We start from the raw sequence: 24,138 nt of genomic DNA, 5'->3' as shown, positions 1-24,138 counted from the left end.
GCACTAGCCTAGGAGTCAGGCCATATAACAGTGACAAATTATGTCGGCTTTGAAGGTAGGAGGAGAAACACAAAACATCTCCCTCCTTATGACTGTCAATTTTACCCTCTTTAAAACAAGGGAGTTGGACTTGATCTCCAAGGTCCCTTCTAGTTATAACAAGCAATGAATCAATTTAAATTTCTCAATTTACTCATTAGACAAACAAGGTGCAATTTTAAGGAAAAATACAGAAGAAAATGATATTATGATTAAGCAATCCATTAAAAATATGACTGCTGTGGAACTGGAGAAGTATAAAAACAGGTGCTTAAAAGCCACACATTTTCTCTATTCCAAGGACAATCTATGTTTTGTCAGCTTCATTTTGGAAAGAATGTCTGTGAGGAACTGCCAGTCATCATATGTACAGATGTGCAAAGCCAATGTATAACCTCCATTAATTTGACTTTCAAGTACTACCTGGAAAAGCTAAACACAACAGCAAGCCATACACCAGTATAGAAACCAAGGCGACCGAAAATTTTTTTTTTACAATGCATATAAATGAAAGATTCACATTGACTCCTGACATTGATTGCAAACATCAAGATATTTGGCTCTTGGATTTTTACTTTAAAAAACTATTTTCAGATGACAATCAGTACTAAAGTTACAAGCCACATTTAATACAAAATTCAACAAGTATTTATTAGCCATCTATTGTATACAGAGGCCTGTTCAGGTTAAGAAAAAAATACAAATAAAACACTGTCCTTGCTCTCACAGGCAGCAGTCTGGGAAACACAAGAAAAAGTAACTCTAATATAGAACATTAAAAGTGGTGTGAAGGAGGCAGCTAGGTGGCAGAGTGGATAAAGCACTAGCCCTGGATTCAGGAGGACCTGAGTTCAAATCTGACCTCACACACTTGACACTTACTAGCTGTGTGACCCTGGGCAAGTCACTTAACCCTCATTGCCCCACAAAAAAAAAGAAAAAAAGAAAAAGTGATATGAACTTAGGGCTCCATGAGACCCAATGAAGTTTCAACTGAAAGAAACAAAGGCTTCAAGAAGTACTAGTATTTACACATAGGAAAAGTTGGGAGCAGCCAAGTTAAATGATTACTTTTAAAAGATTAGCATTTCTTAAAATAACAGTTGGGGTCAGGTTTGGTTTTCCACCCTCCCATCCCCCAAGAAAGATAAATGAATTGTGATACATTAAAGTACCAGAATATTACTTTGGTATAAGAGATAACTATAATGAATACAAAGAATCACAGAAAGGTTTGCATGGAATGATGCAGACTAATGTAAACAAAACAAGAAAAACACATTGTTGTACAATAACGGCAACAATGTAAATGGGAAGAACAAACACTCCAAGACAAGAAGGATTCTGCAAAATGATAAAGAATAAGTTTGACCCCAAATAAAGAAACTTCCCCATGCTCCTTTGCAGGTGTAGAGTATTATACATAACACCAGATTTTTATTTCATGTAATGATCTAGGTTTTTTTTTCTTTTTCTTCTTTTTCTTTAAAAAAAAATGTCCCTTAAAAAGAGAGAGTAAGGAGATAAGGGAAAAAAATTATGTGATGTAAAAACAATAGAATAGCACTTGCAGCCCTCTAACTAAATTAGAAGGCAGTAGTCATCAAAACTACCTAGTACTGGTTAAAGACTGGGCAGATAGATCAATGTAACAGACTAGATAAGGGAGATTCAGAAACAATAGAACTCAGTAATTTAGTATTTGATAAAGTGGAAAACAAAATTATCTAGGGAAAAACTCCCTTTGTAATAAAAATTTCTGGGAAAACTGGACTAATAGTTGACACCACACTTCATAATACATTCTAAATGGATACATGATCATACTATTAAAAAATCAGACGTGAAACAGGTAGGAGTTGTAGCCTTAACTAAACAAGACACAGGGGGAATTACAAAAGATAAAACTGATAACTTTGATTACTTGAACCCAAAAACTGTCTGCAAAGTCAGCATTACTACATCTAGGATAAAAAGAAAAGTAGTCAAATGAGGGGGGAAAATCTATTTCAAATTTCTCTGATAAGCATTTGGTATCCAAGATATGTGAACCGTGTGTGTGTGCATGTGTGTGTGCATGCACATGCACGAACATGTAATAGCCATTCCCCACAGATAAATGGTTAAAGGATATGAACAAACTGTTCTCAAAAGAACTACAAAACATTCACAGCCACATGAAAAAATGCTCCAAATAACTAAAAATAAGAAATACAAATTAAAACCCTTAAGTTTCAAACAACTCACATCCTGAAAACTGGCAAAAATGACAATAAATTACAATAGTCAATGTTGGAGGGGTTGTAAAAGGATAGGCACACTAATGGATTGTTGATGGAATTATGAAATGGTACAACCATATTAGAAATAAATTTGGAATTGTGCAAATTAAGTGACTAAAATGCCCATACCCAAAATACACAACCAAAGACTCCATTACTGAACTCATGCCCTATGGAAGACAAAGATAAAAGGAAAGTTCTCAAATATGGCAAAATTTATAGTAGCATATTTTGTGATAGCTAAGAACTGGAAACAAAGTAGATGTCTATCAATGGGGAAACAGCTAAACAAATTGTGATACATGACAATGAGATATTATACTATAAGAAATGATGTATGATAATTACATTGAAAAATCTATATGAGCTAACGTAAAACAGAGCCAAGAAAACAAAATACACAGTACAATAATGTAAACAGAAAGAACTACATAACAAAAAATCAAAAATAAATGTTAACAAAATTTAAAAGATCAAATTGGTCTTGAATGAAAAGATTATTAGACACAAACCCAACCTACAACTTTTGACGGTGACAGGTCCACAGATGTTGTATGTATCTATATATGTATGTATGTATGTATATGTACATGTATATACACATACATATGTACAACATATTGCACATGTTTGGGGAATTTTTCTAATATAGCGATAGGTTTTTCAATGTTTTGATAACTAGTATGGGGCACATAGGTGGCACAGTGGCCTGTGGCCTGGAGGCAAGAAACTCATCTTCATGAGTTCAAATCTGGACTCAGACTATAGCTATATGACCCTGGGCAAGTTGCTTAACCCTGTTTGCCTCATCTGTAGAATGAACTGGAGAAGGAAATAGCAAATTACTCGAGTTTCTTTTCTAAGAAAATCCCAAATAGGATCACAAAGAGTCAGCCATGACTGAAATTACTGAACTACAAAGACTTGTATGTACTGATGCAGAGTAAAATGAGAACCAGAAAACCAATGGATAAAATGACAATGTAAACAACAACTTAGAAAGATTTAGTAATTCTGATCAGTGTAATGACCGACCATGATTCCAGGGGGCTTGTGATGAAACCTGCAATCCACTTTGTTACAGAGGAAAGACTCAGGATAGAATAATTTTTTAAAAAATATATAACCAATGCAGAAATTTGGTTTATTTGACCATAAGTGTTTTAAACAAGCATTTTATTTTTTTTCTTTTTCAAGAGGAAGAGTGGATTTTTGCTGATTTAAATAAATTTTTTAAACTTAAAAATAAATCATTCTGTTAATAAACACTAAACCCTCCTACTATACTCAAAACACTATAAGATGTACTGGGAATACAAAAAAGGCAAATGATGGTTCCTGCTTGCTCATACTCAATGTGGGAGACAACATACAAATAATCATGTACAAGAGAGCATTACGCAGAATAAATTGTAGACCATTAACTAATTATGAGGGATCAAGAAAGCCTTTCTACACATGATGGGACTTTAGCTAAAATCTGAAGGAAGCCAGTTAGAAAAGAGAGCATTCCATGAATGGGAGACAACCAGAGAAAATGCCCAAAAGAAATGGCCCCATATGTGTATGTATACACACACACACACACACACACACTCACATTCACACTCACACTCACACTCACACTCACAACAGCACTTTTTGGGGCAGCAAATAAGTATAAACAAAGAAGTTATCCAATGATTGGGAAATGGCTAGAAATAAGTAGGATACATGAATGTAACAATATTCTTGTTCTGTAAGAAGTGATGAATATGATGAAATAGAAAAGCACGAAAATTCTTAAATGAACTGATGTAAAATGACATAAGAACTAGCAAAAACAACATATGCAATGATTACAAAAATGTAAATGGAAAGAACAACAAAACAACTGAAGCACTACTGAATAAATATGATGATCAAGCTTATCTCCCCCCAAAAAAGTATGAGAAGACACATCCCTTCCCCTTCTTTAGGGAGGTAGGGGTATGAAATAGGCATGAGTTAGCTCTTTGATATGCTCGGTTTTTCTGCAGAACTATACAGATGATCTGTGGTATATTCTAATGACAGTTTCAGTTCCATTTTTGATCTATATTCAATTAATCAAAGAGCATTTATTAAGCACCTCATGCCATGCACTGGGGGGAATAATCTAGAGCTGGGATTTCATAAGGGATGAGTGGTGACAGAAAAACTCAGTGACAAATTTTAAGGCAGAAGCCAATATAGAAATTAATTGTTTTAACAATAGGGACAAAATTGAGAAGAGAGAAGTGAAGAGAAGGAAAGGCAAAGCAGGGAGAATAGTTTAAGAAAGTCCTGAGGGGCAGGGATATGTGTTTGCAAGAGGTAAGCCCTAAGGAAAAGGAGTGAGAATAGCTTAAGGGAGAATAGCTTAAGAAAGTCCTGAGGGGCAGGGATATGCGTTGGCAAGAGGTAAGCCCTAAGGAAAAGGAGTGATTTCATTTCAAAGTGTTGTACACCATGGTTCTTCCACTGAATTCCTGAATTTTCTTACATGACTATATTTTAATAATATACAGAGCCTCAAGAATTTGAAAATTTGTCATATGCAAAAGGGACTACAGTTGGCCTTCGATCCCAAGTGGCAGAACTAGGAACAATAGATGGATGTTACAATGCAGGAACTCTAAGACTCAATGCATCCACCTCCTAACAATTAGAGATATCCCAAAGAAGCATGGACTGTCTCAGTAAAGGGGGAGCACCCCTCCATTAGATATTTCCAAACCAAGGAAGGATGACTTGCTTTTTGTCAAATGCATGTAGAAGGGATTCCTCATGCAGTCTGGGCTGGACAGTCTCTGCCAGTGTTCTATGAATTCCAAGTAGGAAAGATTCTAATTGTTCAGTCTGTAAAAACGTTCTAATGATAAGGGTCAAAGAAAAAGAAGCAGCAGGATGTAGTGGAAAGCAAAATAGATTTCAAATAAGAGGAGCTGAATTAGAATCCTGATCTACCTTTTACCACTTGGGTAACTTTTGGTAACTTTGGGGGCAGCCAGGTGGTACAGCAGATAGAGTACCAGGGCTGGAGTCAGGAAAACTCCTCTTTCTGAGGTCAAATCTAGCTCCAAACACTTACTAGCTGTGTGACCCTGGGCAAGTCACTTCACCTTGCTTGTCTCAGTTTCCTCATCTGTAAAATGAGCTGGAGAAGGAAATGGCAAACCACTCCAGTATCTTTGCCAAGAAAACCCCAAATGGGTCATGAAGAGCTGAACAGAACTAAAATGACTGAGCAACAACCGAAGTTTTCGGCAAGTCATCTCACATCTCTGGGCTTCTATTTGTTCATCTGTTGGACATGGGGAGTTGCAGTAAATGACCTCTAAGATCCCTTAGAATACAAACCAAGGATTTTATAAGCAGTGGTCATTTGTAAACAATTATGCAGACTAACATGAAGAATAAGAAATGTGTTTTTAAACGCGAGTAATAAGGGCATATATATTTAGCTCAAGTGTGCCTATGTGATACAGGAAGTATGTATTTCTTTCTTTTTCCTTCGGTGGAAGGAGGTGAAAGGGAGGGGGGAATAATGAATGTTTTATAACTGAAAATAATATTTTAAAAAATAAGGGCTCCAAGTTTTGTTTTTGCCCCAACATCATCATATGAATATAAGCAGTTCTCGCTTTTGCCACAAAGTGCTCTTGGAAACTACGTCCATAATGATAACAAAAATTCCATTTTCTCATAAGAAAAATATTGTAATGGTTATAATTGGTTTGTTTGCCCCACACCAAGCCCATGGCATCAAACAAGCCACAGATATGATTAGCAGTATGTACCAAAAAGAAAGAGTCCAAACCATGTCCATACACATTTAAGATAGAAAAATTGTGTCCTAAGTCATAAAACTTTACATCTGGAAGGGAACTAGAAATAACCATGTCTAAACCCTTCATTTGACAGAAAAGGGACTAAGTCACAGTGAAGGGAAGCACTTTGTCAAAGGCCAATGAATCCACCAGCATTTAGCAAGCGCTTTCTATCTGCCAGGACTACGAGCAGTCCTGAGGATACAAAGAAAAAGCCAAACCAGTCCCTGTCCCCAAGGAGATTACACTCTATGAAGGATGCAACGTGTAAATAAACAAGGTCCATACAGACAAGATAGGGGCCACCTTAAAGGAACTACTGAGAGGAAGAGGCAAGACAGCCAGGCCAAGGCTCATTCTCTAATACCACGCTGCTACAAAAAAGCCAGACAAAACCTGCATTGAGCTCATATTAATTTTGTTTTCTTTCTTAGAATTTCAAAGCCCTTTGTATGCTTTGTATGGCGGCAACATCCAGAGTAAAGAGGACTACTTTGGATTCAGATTTGAGACCTGGCTCGCTTACCTGCTAACTGTGGGTTGTTCTTGGGCAAGTCAAGTGACTCTGAACCTCAACTTATTTTATCTGCAAAATGGGAATAACAGTACTTGTACCATCAAATCCACATGGTTGCGCTAAGGGAAGAACACTATAAACTTTCAAGTACCATAAAAACAGGTGTTATTAGCTTGGACAGAGTCCCTTCCCCTCTCTACATCTCAGGTTACTCATCTCTAAAATGAGGGAGGTAGCTAGACTAGTTTATTTCTAAGGTCTCATCCAGCTCTAAATGCTAGTTCTATGATCCCCATTGTTATAACCTGCTTCTTTTAAAAAACAAAAAGATATATAAGGAAATTTGAGATGGTTTCTTTTTCTATCAAGTTTTCTTATGGCAAGTAAGTTGGCCAATTAAGCAGGATTTTCCTGAATCTTCTTATTCTCTCCAAAAAAACTACTAAATACAAAGGAAAAGAAGTGACAGAACAAATTTCAAAATAGTCTGAGTAGAAGGAGGTTAGCAGGGGAAGAGAATAAAACTACCCTACATTGTCTAGATGGAGGAAGAAGGAACTTTCCCAATGCCACCAGTCAGCAAAGAGTACAGATGGGGTTACAACCCAGGTCTGGTGCTCAACCCAGCACACCAGGCAGGCACATGTTCTTGGATTAACAAGGAGGGTTGTTCAGGGGTGTGTGTGTGTGTGTGTGTGTGTGTGTGTGTGTGTGTGTGCGTGCGTGCGCGCGCACGCGCGCGCGTACATGCACACACAGGCTTTGAGAAATATGTATCAATTAAATAGCCTTGAATGAGCAGAGAAATTAAAATGGATGTATCAAAAAGTTTAGCCCGGAAGACTATACTATCTTTGCAGGGAGCAGTGCTATGTTCAACAAAATTAACAGACATAAGCCTCATATTTCATTCACAAAAATTCACTCACAAAAATGGCTATGAGGACACATGATTCAGTGTCTGCTTTAGATCACAATGGAAGGGAGTGTAAAGAAAGTAGAGAACTTCCATTCTATATTTGAGGGAGGCCTTCCAGGAGAAGAAGGACTATGCTTTGTGTGAATTTTTAAATCTCTAGTGCAGGCTTCGCTCTCTTCTAATGAATGTTCTCCTCTCATTGTTTATGGTATCAAGAACAACACAGTATGGCCACCTAGATTAGGATGTTGATTCCATCATTAAATACGGTAACAAATATGCAACTGACAAGAAGAAAGCCCTCTATTCCCTGGTGCTTAATCTGAGGGACAATAAGCTATCAATCAGACACTCAGAAAAATTTGTGATCTACACACTTGGCTTAGCCACTGGCTACACATGAATTTGCTTCTGGATAAATCCAAAATGCATTACATTGCTATATAGGAAACCAAATCTCTAAAATGTGTGGTAGGGGCTTTTATTTCTTTAAATTTACAATATAGTAAACCTTCCCATATCCCCTTGTGAAATGGAAATATGAAGGGCATTCGGAAGATCCTAACATCTAAGTGTTGCCAAGACATTCTGGAAACAGTTAGTAGCACTTACCACTAAATCCCAGTTATTCTGTTCAAGCAACGTAATGGCCTCGTCAATGTTTTCAATGCCAGTACATGCCTAAAAATGAAATAAACAAGAAGAATATTTAGGTGTGGACAAGATGACAAATTAGCTTTTAAAGCATAACGATGAGATCGCCAACCCCAACCACTGTCCAATATATCAAAGTGAACGGCTCTGTCAGACACTTAAAGAACAAAATCTGCACAGAATGGAGCTGGCCAGGTGACTCTAATCATGAGTTCAAATCCGGACTCAGACACTGACTGGAGAAGTCACTCAGTTTTCTCATCTATCTCTCAGGGCTGTAGTGAGGATCAAATGCATAACGACATGTAAAGGACTTTGCACACTTGAAAATAATATACAAAATACATGCTAGCTGCTATTATTACTGTTGTTATTGTTCTGAAATTTGAGATGAAGATCATCCTCCCTGTGGAAAAGGATAAATTGAGAGCCCTAGGATAAAGGAGCTATATGTGACAGGTCACACACTGGGCCAAAGACAGAAGGGGTACCTTGGGTTCTTTTCACTGCACCACGTCATCTCTAGTATATGAACAAAAATACACTGTTAATCTAGTATTTGATAACTGAAGACATGATTTTTAAAATATCATTTACAAAAGAGGTAAAAATTCATTGGGCTTCATTTTACCATATTTAATCTTCTGGTAGCAGTAAGGTGAACTTTATCAGATAGCTGACATTTATATTTAAAGAATATTTAAAGAATAAAATGATTTTTCAGTATCATCTCATTTTAGTAACCATATTTACATAAGCATTCTAAGGTTTGCAAAGCACTTTTCAAACATCCCATTTTATCATCACGGTACTATCCCCATTTTACGGTACAGGAAAACGAAGGAGGCAGAGGTTAGTGACTTGTCGAGGGTCACACAACTGATAACTTTCTGAGGCCAGATTTCAGTTCAGGGCGTCTTGATTTCAGTTTCACTGTGCAGTGAGGAGGGCAGAGATTATTACCTAAAATCTATAGAAGAAAAAATTGAGCTCAAGACACAAGAACTTATCCTGGGTTACACAGATAATAAGTCTGAAGCAAGATTCAATACTAGTCGTTCCTGACTCCATCCCCTCTACTAGAGAGACAAACATCTGTATATCTTTTAAGTGCCTACTATGCGAATGTCGGGTACAATGGAATCTCATGAATTTTTCATCCTTAATCTGTCACTGTTAAAACATAATCTACACATAATCTAAGAAATATTAGTTCATTTTAGGGCTAAGAAAGGAAGGAAGGATTACATTCTTATTTATTTTAAATGTTTCATTTCAGTCAGCCAAAATCTACCTTCTCACTCCACAACTGAGAACACAAGAAACACTACAAACATGGAATAGTCAATCAAAACAAATTTCCACATTGGCAATGTCCAAAAAAAATTTGTCTCATTCTGTATTCTGAGCCTTTCACCACTGTCAGGAAATAGGTACCTTGCTTCATCATTAGTCCTCAGGAATCATGGTGGTTCATTTCATTAACAATAGCATTCCATCCCATTTATATATAATAACTTGTTTGTAAGTACAAAATTTATGGACACCGCTCAGATTCTTTGAGTATAAATAAATATCTTTGCACATCCATAAAAGTTTGCTTTGTGTTAAACAAGCTGTGGTATATGATGGTGATCGAATATTATTGTGCTGTAAGAAATGACAAGCAAGATGATTTCAGAAAGACCTGGAAAGACTTATATGAACTCATGTATAATAAAGTGAGCAGAACCAGGAGAACATTGTACATAATGACACCAATACTGTTGGATGAAGAATTGTGAATGACTTAACTATTCTCAGCAATACAATGATCCAAGACGATCCCAAAGGACTAATGATGAAGCATACTCTCCACCTCCAAAGAAAGAACTGATATTGATGGAACACAGACTGAATGAAGCATGCTATTCTTCACTTTCCTTCATTTTTTCTTTTATTCAACTTTTCTTCTACAAAATGAATAATATGGTAGTGTTTTACATAATTACATGTGCATAACCTACATCTGATTGCTTACCACCTCAGGGAGGGGGGGAAGGGAGGAGGGATAAAATTTGGAACTCAAAACTATAAATAAAAATGTTTATTTTTTAAGTTTGCTTTGGTTAGGACCAATTTCTCCCTTAACCTATCCTCCCTCCAATTTTCCCTCATCCCCCATCCTCTTTCCCTATTTCACTGTTACATGTAATATATTTCTCTACCCATGTATATATTTTTCCTTCTTTTGACCAGCTCAAATGAGTGAGGTTCAAGTGTCAGCAGCAACCCCCAACCCCTCTTCTTTGTCTACTTATCATACCTTGATTATGAGGTAAGTTTTCCTGACCTTCCTATCCCTTACCCCACCCCCTAGTAACTTCTCCTTCCTCTATCTTTCTATTCTTTTCTTCATAACAGAACCATTCTCAGACCTTGTCCAGTTGGACTCTATTACTCCTAATATTGAGATTCAGAGGGGGCATATGTATCATCTCCTAATATTTGAATATAAGCCATTTATCCTCACTTAAAACTTTATCATTATTCTTCATGTTTGTCTTTTTGGATTTCTCTTCATGCCTATATTTGTACTGCAAAGTTTCTCTACAACTCTAGTCTTTTTGTCAAGAATACTTGGAAGTTGTGAGGCAGCTAGGTGGTGCAATGTATAAAGCACCAGCCCTGGATTCTGGAGGACCTGAGTTCAGGTCCAGCCTCAGACACATGACACTTACTAGCTGTGTGACCCTGGGCTTACACTTACCCCTCACTGCCCCACAAAGACAAACAAACAAACAAAAACAAATATAGGAGAAAGTAATATTTCTTGTTGTTGCCTTTGGGCATATGATAAAACCCAATCCACCAATCCTTTGCCTCTCCCAAGAGGAACTAATCTATGCTTCCATTAGCTTCAATTTCTTTTTTTCTTCTAGTTTTGTTTACAGCAAAAATCATGAAGAATGACACAATTCACCTTCTCCAGTACTGTTTATTTGATGATTTAACAAGGATATCAAATTTAAAATGTCAATAGTCAAATTAAAATGTATGCATGGGGGCAGCTAGGTGGCACAGTGGATAGAGCACCGGCCCTGGAGTCAGGAGTACCTGAGTTCGAATCTGGCCTCAGACACTTAACACTAGCTGTGTGACCCTGGGCAATTCACTTAACCCCCATTGCCCTGCAAAAAAAAAAAGTATGCGTGGTTTAAAAAATACCAAGCCATTTTTATTATAGTCTAACCCATTTTCCCCAACACTTTGCTACCATCACTGCAGTAACAAGCAGGGACCACACAGGACTTATGGTCATTTTGTATTTCTCTTTGTTTCATAGGTTGCCAAAGTCAAAAATTATGCATCAAGTTTGCAGCCCCCTGATAATGCTCAATCCCAAATTCAGTTTGGTTGGTTCTCGAAAACAGATCCAGTCTGTTGTCAAGAGGCCATTACCAATATTATTTGACAAGCTCTAAAAATGTTAGTGGTGGGGCAGCTAGATGGCGCAGTGGATAGAGCACCAACCCTGGAGTCAGGAGTACCTAAATTCAAATCCGGCCTCAGACACTTAACACTTACTAGCTGTGTGACCCTGGGCAAGTCACTTAACCCCAATCGCCTCACTAAAAATAAATAAATGAATGAATGAATGAATGAATGAATGAATGAATGAATGAATGAATGAATAAATAAATAAATAAATAGAAATGTTAGTGGTAACAATAAGACAAGAGAAACAAATCAAAGACACAAACATCAACAAAAAGTATATAAAACTATCCATTTTTTCTGAAGATATGACAGTTTTACTAGAAAACTCCATTTAATTAGGAAATGTCTGGCCTAGGAACATCAAAGATAGCATAGCACAGTGGATAGAGCCCTGGACTTGAAGTCAAGAAAGTCCAGGTTCAAATCCAGCTTCGGCCACTTACTAGCTATGTGACCCTGAGCAAGTCACTTTCTCACAGGGTTGTTTGGTTTGTTTGTTGTTTTTTAATCGAGAAAATATATGTAAAGTGGTTTTCAGACCTTAAATTACCACATAAATGGCAACTATTATCACTTTAGTGTGTTTCCTATTACCAGAGGTCTTCTAAGGCCGATGATAACTTGTCAGGTGTTTTATGGACAGTAATCTTTTTCAGATATGGGTTCCACTAAATGACTGCTGAGGTACCTTTTAACTCTTGAAATTGTGATTATGAAATAGACTTGATCTGGCCATATAATGAATGATATTAGTTCCTCTTCTATCCAATCCACTTTCCACACAAGCTGCCTTAGGAATCTTCCTAATATACCACCATGACCATATCATTCCTCCATTAAAAACATTTTTAGCTGTTCTATAATGCCAAATAAAGCTTAATCTCCTGATCCTGGTATCCAATCCCTGCCAAGATCCATCTCCATTCTACTTGACTACCTCATACTACTGGCTCCTCCTTTATAAAATGTGTCTTCCAAACTTGACTATTCCATGATTCTGTTCTGCATCACCCTCTCATTTCTGTGCCTTTTTTCAAGTCCAGCATTTAGAAAAAGATTTCCCCTTTGTGATAAAACGTTCATTGACCTACTTCTTGCTATCTAAGGTGATAGTATTTAATTTTTCATAGTGCCATGACATATGCAACATGCCCATTAAATACTGCCTTCTTGTTGTTCGGCCATTTCGGTAGTATGGCCCACCACTTCTCCTACAGAACGTAAGTGTCCTGAGGTCAAGACATGTCATTTTGTCTTTTCACATGCCCAGGTCCTTCATAGTATTGTGAAGTAAAGGGCATTTTATGCTAAATTACCAAATAACCAAAATAAGTATTTATTTATATAACAAGTAAAACGTTAAGATTTTTTTTTCTTGGCTTTCCCACCACAGAACTGTTATAGTTACATATTATATAAAGTGAGGGGCTAAGCACATGTCTTATAGTTCCAATATTCTCTTTTTATATCAACATGTGACAATATGCTTTCAGGGTATCACACTTTCTAGAGCCAAAATTCTCCCTCCTTGCAGGTCCTATATCTTCCTGTTACCACCACCCACTCTACCCTCCACCCAAGTCTTACTGTTGGATACTCCAACTACCCTAAAGGGCTGCTCTAAGATGATGCACCTGTGGTAAAATAAACAAAAAAACAAAACAAAGAAACAAAAAAAAAATCTCTTAAGACAAAAAGGGGGCAGCTAGGTGGCACAGTGGATAGAGCACCAGCCCTGGATTCAGGAGGACCTGAGTTCAAATCTGACCTCAGACCCTTGACACTTACTAGCTGTGTGACCTTGGGCAAGTCACTTAACCCTCATTGCCCCACCCCACCCCCACCAAAAAAAAAAAAAGAGGCAAAAGGAATGTAAAGCATTGTTAATGCTAAAACACACAATCCCACACTACCTATATCACTCTTACTTTGAAGACAGTACACTGTTAACTCAAAGATAATTAGTTTATTGAACGATATGCCTAGACTGTGCATTATCTATTAACCAGGACTAAGAGCCCAAGTTAATTATAGAACTGAAATTATTTGAAGCAGCATAAACATCTTCAGGGCAAGTAGGGAAGCACCAAGCAGCCCATCGGGAGACTGGTACAAAGTCAGAAAATTCACAAGCATTTCAGAAAGACAGATATACTGGCATCTCTTATGGGCTTCTCCCCAGGCAGTTTCTTTCCCTATCATCCCAAGCGCAGGAGATAAAGCAAAGAAATTATCTACTACAGCTCAGTATGAGAACCAAAAATTTCTCCTTATTCAGGATAATGAGGCCAATTGAGTACAAAGGAAATCAACTCCCCTCCCCGCCCAGATATGATGGCTTAGAAAATCACTAATATAGTCTATTCAACTTGAAAACAATTTTCATTTTGGCACAACTTCTGAGCAACCTGAGCCAACTCCAACCCATGTTGTCAAAGGAGACAAGATAGCCCGGATAATTAAGATCTACAGATATTTCCAAGACTTTATTTTAGCTAATAAGTTTACTCTCTCTCCATCTATCTGTCAAACCTTTACTTCCAGCTGGTAATTTGATCCTAACACCTAAGGGGGTGGCATATAGTAAGTATTTAATAAATGCTTACCAAATGAATGATAACAGAGAACAGGATAATTAGAGTAATTAAAACCAGCATTCATAAAGTACTTTACAATTTATAAAGCATTCTTCTAATAACCACCTTTGAAGTAGGGTAATACAAATATTATCTCCATTTTATAGAAGGGAAAGTTAAGGTGGGGAGAGGACAAATTAACTAGTCCAGGGTCACCCATCTAACAACCCCAATACTATAACATGCATACTTTATATTTACATAACACATTCAGGCATAGAAAATGTTTTCCTCACAATAGGCCTCTCAAAAAAATCAACAAGTATTTATTAGGGAGACCCACAACATACCCAGGTACAGTATTAGACACAAGGAATAAGAGGGGAAAAAATAAAACAGTCCCTGACTTTAAGGAGCTTATCTTACATCAAGGGAGAGCTGTATACCTAAGTACACACATAATAAATATTGGGTAATAGAAAGGCCTGACAGAGAAGACAAAACATGCAGCACATGAAGTACATTTTCAAGGAAACTAGGCATTCTGAAATATGGAGACAATAAGGAAGCACATTCTAGAAATGGTACCAGAAATGCAATGTCATAAGGAAGGGCAAGATGGTCAGTTTGGCTGAACTGTGTGTGAGAGAAAGTAATGCCCAATAAGCTAAGAACAGAAGAGCTGTGGCCACAGAGGTCGCCTAACAAGAGCCAGTCTTCTTTCTATTACCCCACAGCTGCAGGATAGTGAATGATTTTATCCAAAGCCATTTTTCCCTGCCTACCTTCAGGACTGCTGAAATGACGTGCCTCACTCTTCCAAGAAATAAAAATGTTGCTGTTGTTGTCGAGTCATGTCCTACTCTTTATGACCCCATTTGGGGCTTTCCTGGCAGAGCTACTGGAGTAATTTGCCATTTTCTTCTCCAGCTCATTTTCACAAGTGAGGAAACTGAGGCAAACACAGCTAGTAAGTGTCAAGTGTCTGAGGCCGGATTTGACCTCAGGTCCTCCTGAATCCAGGGCTGGTGCTCTATCTGCTTCTCCTCTTCTCCCCGCCCCCCCCCCCCTGCGGCCCCACCCCCCACCCCCCACCCCTGGCCCCAGCCCGTTTCTTCTTTAGGCTTCATATGCTTATTTTGTGGCAGCTAGGTGGTATAGTAGGTAGAGCACTGGTCTTGGAATCTGGAAGACCCACTTTCATGAGTTTAAATCTGGCCTCAGGCACTTATTAGCTGTGTGACCCTAATCGAGTCACTTAACCCTCATTGCACTGCCCAAAAAAACAAACAAAAAAGAAGAAACCGGGAAACAAAATGAGTTAAGAAGGCTACACCGTGTGTATTTAGATCTTGTTTGCAAAAGTTTCAAATCCCCCCCCCACCTTTTTTTCACAATGTTGTTGTTTGTTATACAAATTGTTCTATTTCTGTTCACTTGAGTCTTCACAGGTTTTTCTGAAAGCATCCAGTTCATCATTTTTTATGGTGTGATATATTCATGGCATTCATATGCCATTGTTCAGCTATTCCCCAATCGATGAGAATTGGAAACTAAGATTTCCAGTTCTTTATGACTACAAGCAGAGCTGATAAAATCTATTTATATGTATAATGATCCTTTTCTCCTTCCTTTGATCTCTGGGGTATAGGCCTAGTCTGGGTACTGGTGGGTCAGATTATGCAGTCGAGTGATTTCTGTGCTATACTTCCAAATTACTTTCCAGAATGACGAAACCAATTCACAGCTCCACCAATCGGGAATTAATGTGCCTACAATCCCACAGTCCCTCTGGAATTTTCATTTTCTCTTTAGTCATTGTTGCCAATCTGCTTGTTTGCTAGTTCCTTTGATTTGCATTTCTCTGCTTATTAGTGATTTAGGGCGTTGGTTCATTGGTTCATTCGGCCGTTGATAACTTGGATTTCTTTCTTTCAAAATTGTCTATTCTTATCCTTTGGCCAATTCCCGGGCACATTAATTCCCAGAAATAGCTACTGTTCTTAAAAATCTGAATGATTTCCTGGTTTCTTGGAAATTAGACCTTTAACAGAGAAACATGCTGCAATGAGTTTTCCCAGTTGTTTACCTTTCCGGTTTTTATGTACAACTTTGCTAGCATTTCCAGAACTATATGAAATACCAGCGAAAACAGGAGGCAAGGACAGTCCTTGCTTCAGTTCTGTATTTACAGGGAAAGCTTTTGGTGTTTCTCCAGTGTACATCAGACATTCTTTGTGTTAAACCAAATAGTTTATACACATGTATGCTAAGTAACACAGTGGATACAAATTGTGTTTGGAGTCAGGAAGACCTGAGTTTGAATAGATCAAAATTTTTTGATACTGGTTAAGAAATATAAGTATATCATGTGCAAAAGCAAACAGGTGTGTTCAATAAGTCCAAATATCCCAGTTATGATAGGAGTAAAAACTCACTAGTAGTTAACAAAAACTGCTGGGCAACCCGGAAAGCATTTTGGCAAAAATTACATATAGATCAACATCTCACAACAGAGACCAAGATAAGTTCCAAATGGATAACATCATAAACAAAGCAGAGAAGCAGGGAAGAAAATGTTAGATCTATAGATAAGGGAAGAATCCATGACCAAACAAAAAACAGAATCAGAGAAAATAAAATGGAAAAGTTTTATTATATAAAGTTAAAATTTTTGGCATAAGCATAACCCATGCAGCTAAAATTACAAGGGAATAAGTAACTGAGGGAAAGTCTTCGCAGCAAACTTCTCTGACAAAAATCTCCTTTATGGTATGTATAGGGAAAGGCCTCAAATTTTTAAGTGCCATTCCCCAATTAATAAATGGTCAAAGGATATAAATAAACAATTTTCAGGAAAAAAAACTGAAATAATCTATAGTCATATAAAAATGTTCCAAATGACTAATAAGTAGAGAAATTAACTGAGGTTCCACCTTATACCCATCAGACTGGCAAAGATGACTTCAAAAAAGGAACATGCAAATATTGGAGGGGCTATGAGAAAACAGATACATTAATTCCTTGTTGATGGGGTTGTGAACTGGTCCAGTCATTCTAGAAAGCAATTTGGAAATATTTTTTAAATGTTACTAAACTGTGCATACATATCTTTGACCCAATAATAACACTACTCAGTCTATATCCTAAAGAAATCAAAGAGTAAAAGGACCCATTTATATAAAAATGTTCATAGTTCTTTGAAGTAGCAACAAAGAACTGCAAACTAAAAAGGGTATTTATTTGGAGAATGAGAAAATGAATTAATTATATCTAAATCTAATGAAATACTATTGTGCTGTAAGAAATGATGAAAGAGACCATTTCAGAAAAACCTGGGAAGAATTGTATGAACTGATGCAGACCCAGGAGAACAATTATATAACAACATTATAAAATCAAACACCTTTGAAAGATTTAAGTAGTATGATTAATGCAATGACAAACCACAATTTCAGAAGAATCATGATGAAACATGCTATCCACTTCCTGACAGAGAGGTGAGGAACTCAGGATCCATCATCAGAGTGAGACATATTTTTGGACATGGTGAATACAGAAAGTTGTTTTGATTAGCTATACATACTTGTTTTAAAAGGTTTTCTTTTTCTTTGTTTTTCAATGAGTCAAAGGGAAGTGGGAGGAAGAGTAAGCAGATTTTTGTTCATTCATAATTTTTTAAATGTCAAAATCCATCTGGACCAGACTGGGGTTTTTTCCTCCACCCAAAATTAGTCCCTTTACAATTATTTCAATTTCCTTTTATGAAAATGATTTAAAGTCTCACACTTGGTACTCTATTCATTGGATGTACTACATTTTTATAGAGGCACACTGACCCCCTAAGGAACCAGACTCAGAACTAGGAAGAGCTGAGTTCAAAATGAACTTGAGCACACTGCTTGAACTCTCAGTAAAAAGACATAAGTTCCAGACAAGGCATCCAGCTACATTGGTAAAGAGAGTTCACTCATTTGGGAATTCTCTCTACCAATGTAATCCCTAAACCAATCCCCTACTACTGCTTTTGAATTCTCAGTTTTTCTAGCATATAACCATAAAGTAGGTTCTGAAGTTTCTTTTTATTTCTTTTTGTGTGTGTGATTTCACCTTGTTCTTTTTTGTCTTGTTATTCATATTTCTCCCTCTTCCTTTTAAGGTTATTGGCAAAAGGTTTATCAGATTTATTAATTTTTCCAAAGAATCAGCTATCCATTTTTTTCCCAATTTTATTCTTTTTTATTTTCTAATTTATGTCTCATCTGATTTAATAATTCCTCTTTGGAACTCATTTGGGTTTTTCTGTGCAGCTCCTAATCTTTTAGTACTATATCTCAGACACTAACCATGTCTTTTTCTATTTTTGTTAATTTATATATATTTGGGGGGGGGGGGATGAGGGTTAAGTGACTTGCCCATGGTCATACAGCTAGTAAGTGTCAAGTGTCTGAGGCCAGATTTGGACTCAGGTCTTCCTGAATCCAGGGCTGGTGCTTTATCCACTGCGCCACCTAGCTGCCCTGTTAATTATATTTTTAAGGATATAATGTAAGGAAATATAAAAGAAATTAAAGGCATAAAGAATAAACAAAGAAATTTAACTATTCCTATTTGCTAGTAACATAAAAAGTCCTAGGTTAAGAGCAAAGAAAATAACTGAGACAATTAATAGCTTCAATTAAGTAAAGATTAGAAAATAAATTGACAAAAATCAATAGCATTTTTATATAATAACAAAAACTGAAAGAAAAAAAGGAAAGTAATAGAAATTCCATTTGAAAATATAAAATGTACCAAATTATATTCAATATATGTAGATACAACTACAAAACGTTCATTAAAGAAATAAAGAATTTAAATAATTAGAAGAATTTTCAGGGATCAAAACTAGTTATACCAAAAAAAATGCAAAAGATAATACCATGTAAATTAATGTATGCATTTGGTGCTATATCAAACTACCAAGGACATACTTTAAAGGGCCAGACAAAATAAAATTCATTTGGGAAAAAATAATGTGGAATATCAAACTAAAAAATGAAAGCAGGAATGAAGAACAACACTTCCAAACCTCAAACTCTATTATAAAGCAGTAATCATCAAAACCATTTGTTACTAGTTATAAAATAGAAAAGTTGATCAGTAGAATAGATTAGGTTCCATTTTTGTTTTTGTGGTGCCAGCAACTAGCAGTGACTGACACATAAATGCTTACTGAACTGATATAAGGAAGGGAAGGAAAAGGATAACTATATATGGAGTCAAAAAATAAAACCAAGGTTATTGCTGAAAAAGAAGAGAGCTGAATTCTCTGAAGAGGAAGTAGTCCTCTGTCCTCAGAGGAATGATGAAGAACAAAAATCAAGTAGCTGTGCTCTACAGACCTCCAAGACACTCCCCTTCTTTACTCAAGGAATTACATGCCTAGCTCACAGTCTTTCTCTTCTTCCCAACATCTGTCCTCAAAGTAAGGGACTCATCAATATATTGATACCCCTCCAAACTCCTAACCTCACAGTTCCTCAATTTCCTCATGTCTCATAACACCTCTTCCATTCCACTTTAGCTACAAGCCAAGACTTGTCAATATCTCTAAAATGCACTCCTTTCTCTCCTCTGATATTGGTACCACTATATTTCATGTCCTCATGCCTAGACTGTTGCGATAACCTGCTGGTTGGTCTGCCTGACATTAGTCTTCTCCATTCACTCCATCCTTCACTCAGATGCCAAAGTGACTGTTAAGAACAGGTTTGATCACATCATCCTCCTACTCAATAAACCTTATCACCTCCAGGATCAAATATAAAATCCTCCTTTTGGCTTTCAAAGGTCTTTATAATCCAGCCCACTTCCCTACCTTTGAAGACCTCCCCCCCATCTAAATGCACTCTTGGAACCAGTGACAATGGCCTCCTTGCTGTTCCCTGAACAAGACACTTCTCCAAACAGCAGGCATTTTCACTGGCTGTCCCCCATGCTTATAATGTTCTCCCCCCTTATTTCTGCCTGCTGGCTTTACCTGGCTTGCTTCCAACTAAAATTTCATCTTCTACATAAGTCCCTTCCAATCTCTCTTAATTTAGTGCCTTCCTTCTATTGATTATCTCTTGTTTATCTTGTCTGTAGCTTGTTTGTACACTGTTGTTTATATACATTGTCTCCCCCATTAGAATGTGAGCTCCTTGAGAGCAGGGGTTGTCTTTTGCCTTTCTTTGTAGCCTCTGTGCTTAACACAGTACCTGGCACATAGTAGGTGCTTAATAAACACTTATTGACTAACTCTATGCAGACAATTCTCAAGTCAATTTATCTAGCCCTAATCTCTCTGCACCTATGCTCACAACTCCAACAGCCTATTGGACATCTTGAGCTGGATATCAATAGACATCTTGGTAACAACTCTTACAGACATCCCCTTCTCTCCTCTGACACTGCCTCCAGTCCGGTGCAGGCCCCCATTACTTCATACCTGAACTGTTACAATAGCCTGGTGGCTGGTTTCCCTGACTTAAATGTCTCCCCACTCCAGTCCATCTTCCACCCAGGTGCCAAAATATTTGCAGATCTGACCGTGTTACCCTCTTATTCAGTAAACTCCTGTGGTTCCCTATCAACTCCAACATTAAGTATAAAGTCCTTTCTTTGGCTTCTAAACCCATAACTTGCTGAAATCACTTTCCCTCTATGCTTCTGGATCTTTAATATTGGCTCTTAGTGTAATCATATTGAACTATTTAAAAACTTGAAACATCAATGGATGGAAAAATGTGAAAAAGTCCTTCTGAATGCATATTACATTTCTCAGTCCCTGTTTTTTATTAATAACATATGTATGAAAATAAACTCTATCTTGTTCCTCTAATTCTGCTACTTACTTCCCCCTGAAATAACAATCCTGTTTGAAATAATTAGAATGCTACTATTTACTGTTTCCACAGTGGGGGAAAAAAAGCAACAGAAACCATCAAAAGGGAAAGTGACCTCAAGTCACTGTTCTCAAAAATAAGGGGGATGGGGAGTAGAGAGACCATGAAAGCTAAATTATTTCAATTCAAATCTTTTTTTTTTCTGATTTAACATACTACATCAGCTTTCCCAAAAACATTTGAACCTCATTAAAACCAACTGCTACAGTCAGCAACATGGGCTTTATTTCAGAATTTTATAAATTCATATTCTGGGTAAGAGAAGAGGCCCATAAGCATCCTTTCATAGCATGGCATTCCAAGATCATTTCAATTGCTCAACAGCTTCCAAAGAGTCCCAGGGTGGGGCTGATGCAATCAGGAGACTCATTAAGTAGTCACTGGAACTCCAAAAAGCTTTTGCGATTGCATCATTGGCTGAGTTTTTGATAAATTTACTGATAATAATAGATTTCACTGAAAGTGAGGCTTTTCAATACAATTATCAATGAATTTTCTAAGAGCAAGACCTTCTGTGATTGCATAAAAACAAAAGGTTCAGTCTTGACCCTTAGAGACGAGCTAATTGCTTTGAATAGATTGCTGACCTCACCACTGTTGGCACAGAGTTCTGCCAGCATCTAAGAGAAATGCTCCAATGGCACCATAGAATCATAGGGTTTAGAGCTCAAAAAGGGTTTGTCCATGTCATCTCATCTGGTTTCAGAGGGAAAGAAACACATTGGAGGGGGCAAGGATCACAGGCCCAAGATGTGAGCCAGTCACCAATGATGACTGTATTTTCTACATTTTATATTATCTATAACAACTACAGCCTTCTTTCTACTACTGCTGCTGGCCAGCCAAGTCACTACTGTATACAAATTTAGCAAGAAGTCTGTCTCTTCTCATTTGAATTTGTGTTTCTTTGTGGTTAACCCCTACCTTCTTTATTATTGAGGCAAAAAATTAGGTTACTAAAAATGTTGGCTAGGGAATGCCTGTTAATGCACAAGGAAAGTTGGGGGAAGAGTAAATCTTTCCTTGGACCGTCTTCAGTTCTTAAAGAGGTGAACACAGTTAGGAACTTGAGCACCAATCTCCTGGGATGCTCATAGGAGCAATGGCCCTCCTTGGTCTCTCCTTTCTCTGCCACAACTCAGCTTCACTTTTCTTCTTGCCTATGGTCCCAGTGTGGGAGCTGTATTATTCTTCCTGGCTCCTTCTCTTGCGAAATGTATGGCTCTTAAGCCTGATTCAAGCCCACCTTCTGGCTCAACAATCACCAGTCCCCCAAATGGCCCTCAAAGCTAAGGGAGAAATGCTTATCAGTATAAATCCAAAGATGCCAGTTTTCCCTATTATACATATGTACATACACCCCTATTGTATATACGTTATTTAAATTCATTCATTCTACAATCATTTAGGAAACAACTACAATGGAATACTGATGTAATTTCCACAGGAAGCAGACTGGTAAATGAGAAGATCACAATAAGAATGAATTCTGGAGGAGGTGTCACTCGAGCTAAGCCTGGAAGAAATCTGGGATTCTAAGAGTTGTAGGGGAAGAAAGAAGACATTTTAAGCACAGAGGACAATCTGTTAAAAGAAGTTGTTCTTGTTGTTTGTCCTTCGTTCTTGAAGAGGACCATGACATCAGATGATGTCATGACTTGCAGTGAATTGGATTTAAGTGGGGGAGGGCTGTGCAAAGTCACCATCCCCACTTTCCTCCAGAGCCATCTGAATAGTCCCGATGACTGGAGATGGCAATCAGTTGAGGCAATCAGGATTAAGTGACTTGCCCAGGGTCACACAGTTAATAAGTGTCAAGTGCCTGAGGCCAGATGTGAACTCTGGTCCTCCTGACTCCCAGGCCAGTGCACCACCTAGCTGCCCTATTCAAAGGCACAGAGATGGGAGAAAGAATGTCCAATATGGAAACAACAAAAAGACCAGTTTTCCTGAAACAAAGATATGCAGGAGGGAGAATAATATAAAGTTGTGTCTCACAACAAGACTGCTCTAAGTACTAGAGTTGTAATTCAAATTTTACAGAACAAGAAACACTCAGAGAGGTTGCCATAGTCATGGCTCAGGTTTCCTAGCACTCACCTCCACTCAGCTGTCAAAGTAATAGTCCCAAAACACAGGTGTGACCATATTACCTCACATTCAAACAATTTCACCAGCTCCTCATTACCTCTAAGATTAAATATAAAATCCTCTATTTGGGATTCAAAGCTCTTCATAATCTGGCTAGCTCCTACCTGGCTAGTCTTCTTACAACTTATTCCTTAGAACATTCTCTGAGATCCAAGGACATTGGCCTCATCACTGTTCCTCTAACAAAATATTCTATCTTCCAACTCTGTGTACTTTCACTGAGTATCTCCCAGCCTGGAATTCTCCCTCCTCCTTATCCCTGCCTGTTGACTTCCTTGGTTTCCTTGAAATCTCAGCCATATGAAAAAATGCTCTCAATCACTACTGATTAGAGAAATGCAAATTAAAACTACTCTGAGGGACCACCTCCCACCTATCCAATTGGCTAATATGACAAAAAAGAGACATGTAGGAGAAGATGTGGGAAAATTGGAACACTAATGCACTACTGGTGGAGCTGTGAACTGATCTCCGCTTCCAGGCCCAGAATTCTACCTACTGCATCACCAGCTGCCTCAACAGTTCAGCAGGATTTATTGTGACAGACCTTGTGTATCCTGCACTGGAAGATATCTTAACTGAGTCAAGAAGGAAACCATAGAAGATCCCTTCTATGATGACATACAAATGTGCAAATAATGGAAAACTATCAACACTTATAACACAACTAGACAGGAAAGCTTTCATGGATGACAATTAAGATTAGGAAATAATTTGCTAAATTGAATGAAAAAAGGCTAAAAACTCCTTACATTCCCCTA

At 37.6% G+C, this 24,138-nt stretch overlaps 1 protein-coding gene across 2 annotated transcripts in view; it reads right to left on the bottom strand.

Annotated features, from left to right (window-relative positions):
* Positions 1-24,138, bottom strand: part of FAF1 (Fas associated factor 1) — a 427,555-nt gene that overhangs the window by 348,047 nt on the left and 55,370 nt on the right. For both annotated transcript variants that reach the window (XM_044001590.1, XM_044001591.1), the window contains exon 2: positions 8,200-8,268. In XM_044001590.1, coding sequence (XP_043857525.1) covers positions 8,200-8,268 — 69 coding nt within the window. The remainder of the gene's footprint in view (positions 1-8,199; positions 8,269-24,138) is intronic.

Source organism: Dromiciops gliroides, chromosome 4 (genome assembly GCF_019393635.1).
Source record: "Dromiciops gliroides isolate mDroGli1 chromosome 4, mDroGli1.pri, whole genome shotgun sequence".
In the NCBI taxonomy this organism is placed as follows: Eukaryota; Metazoa; Chordata; class Mammalia; order Microbiotheria; family Microbiotheriidae; genus Dromiciops; species Dromiciops gliroides.
This window is presented reverse-complemented; position numbering and strand designations above follow the sequence as displayed.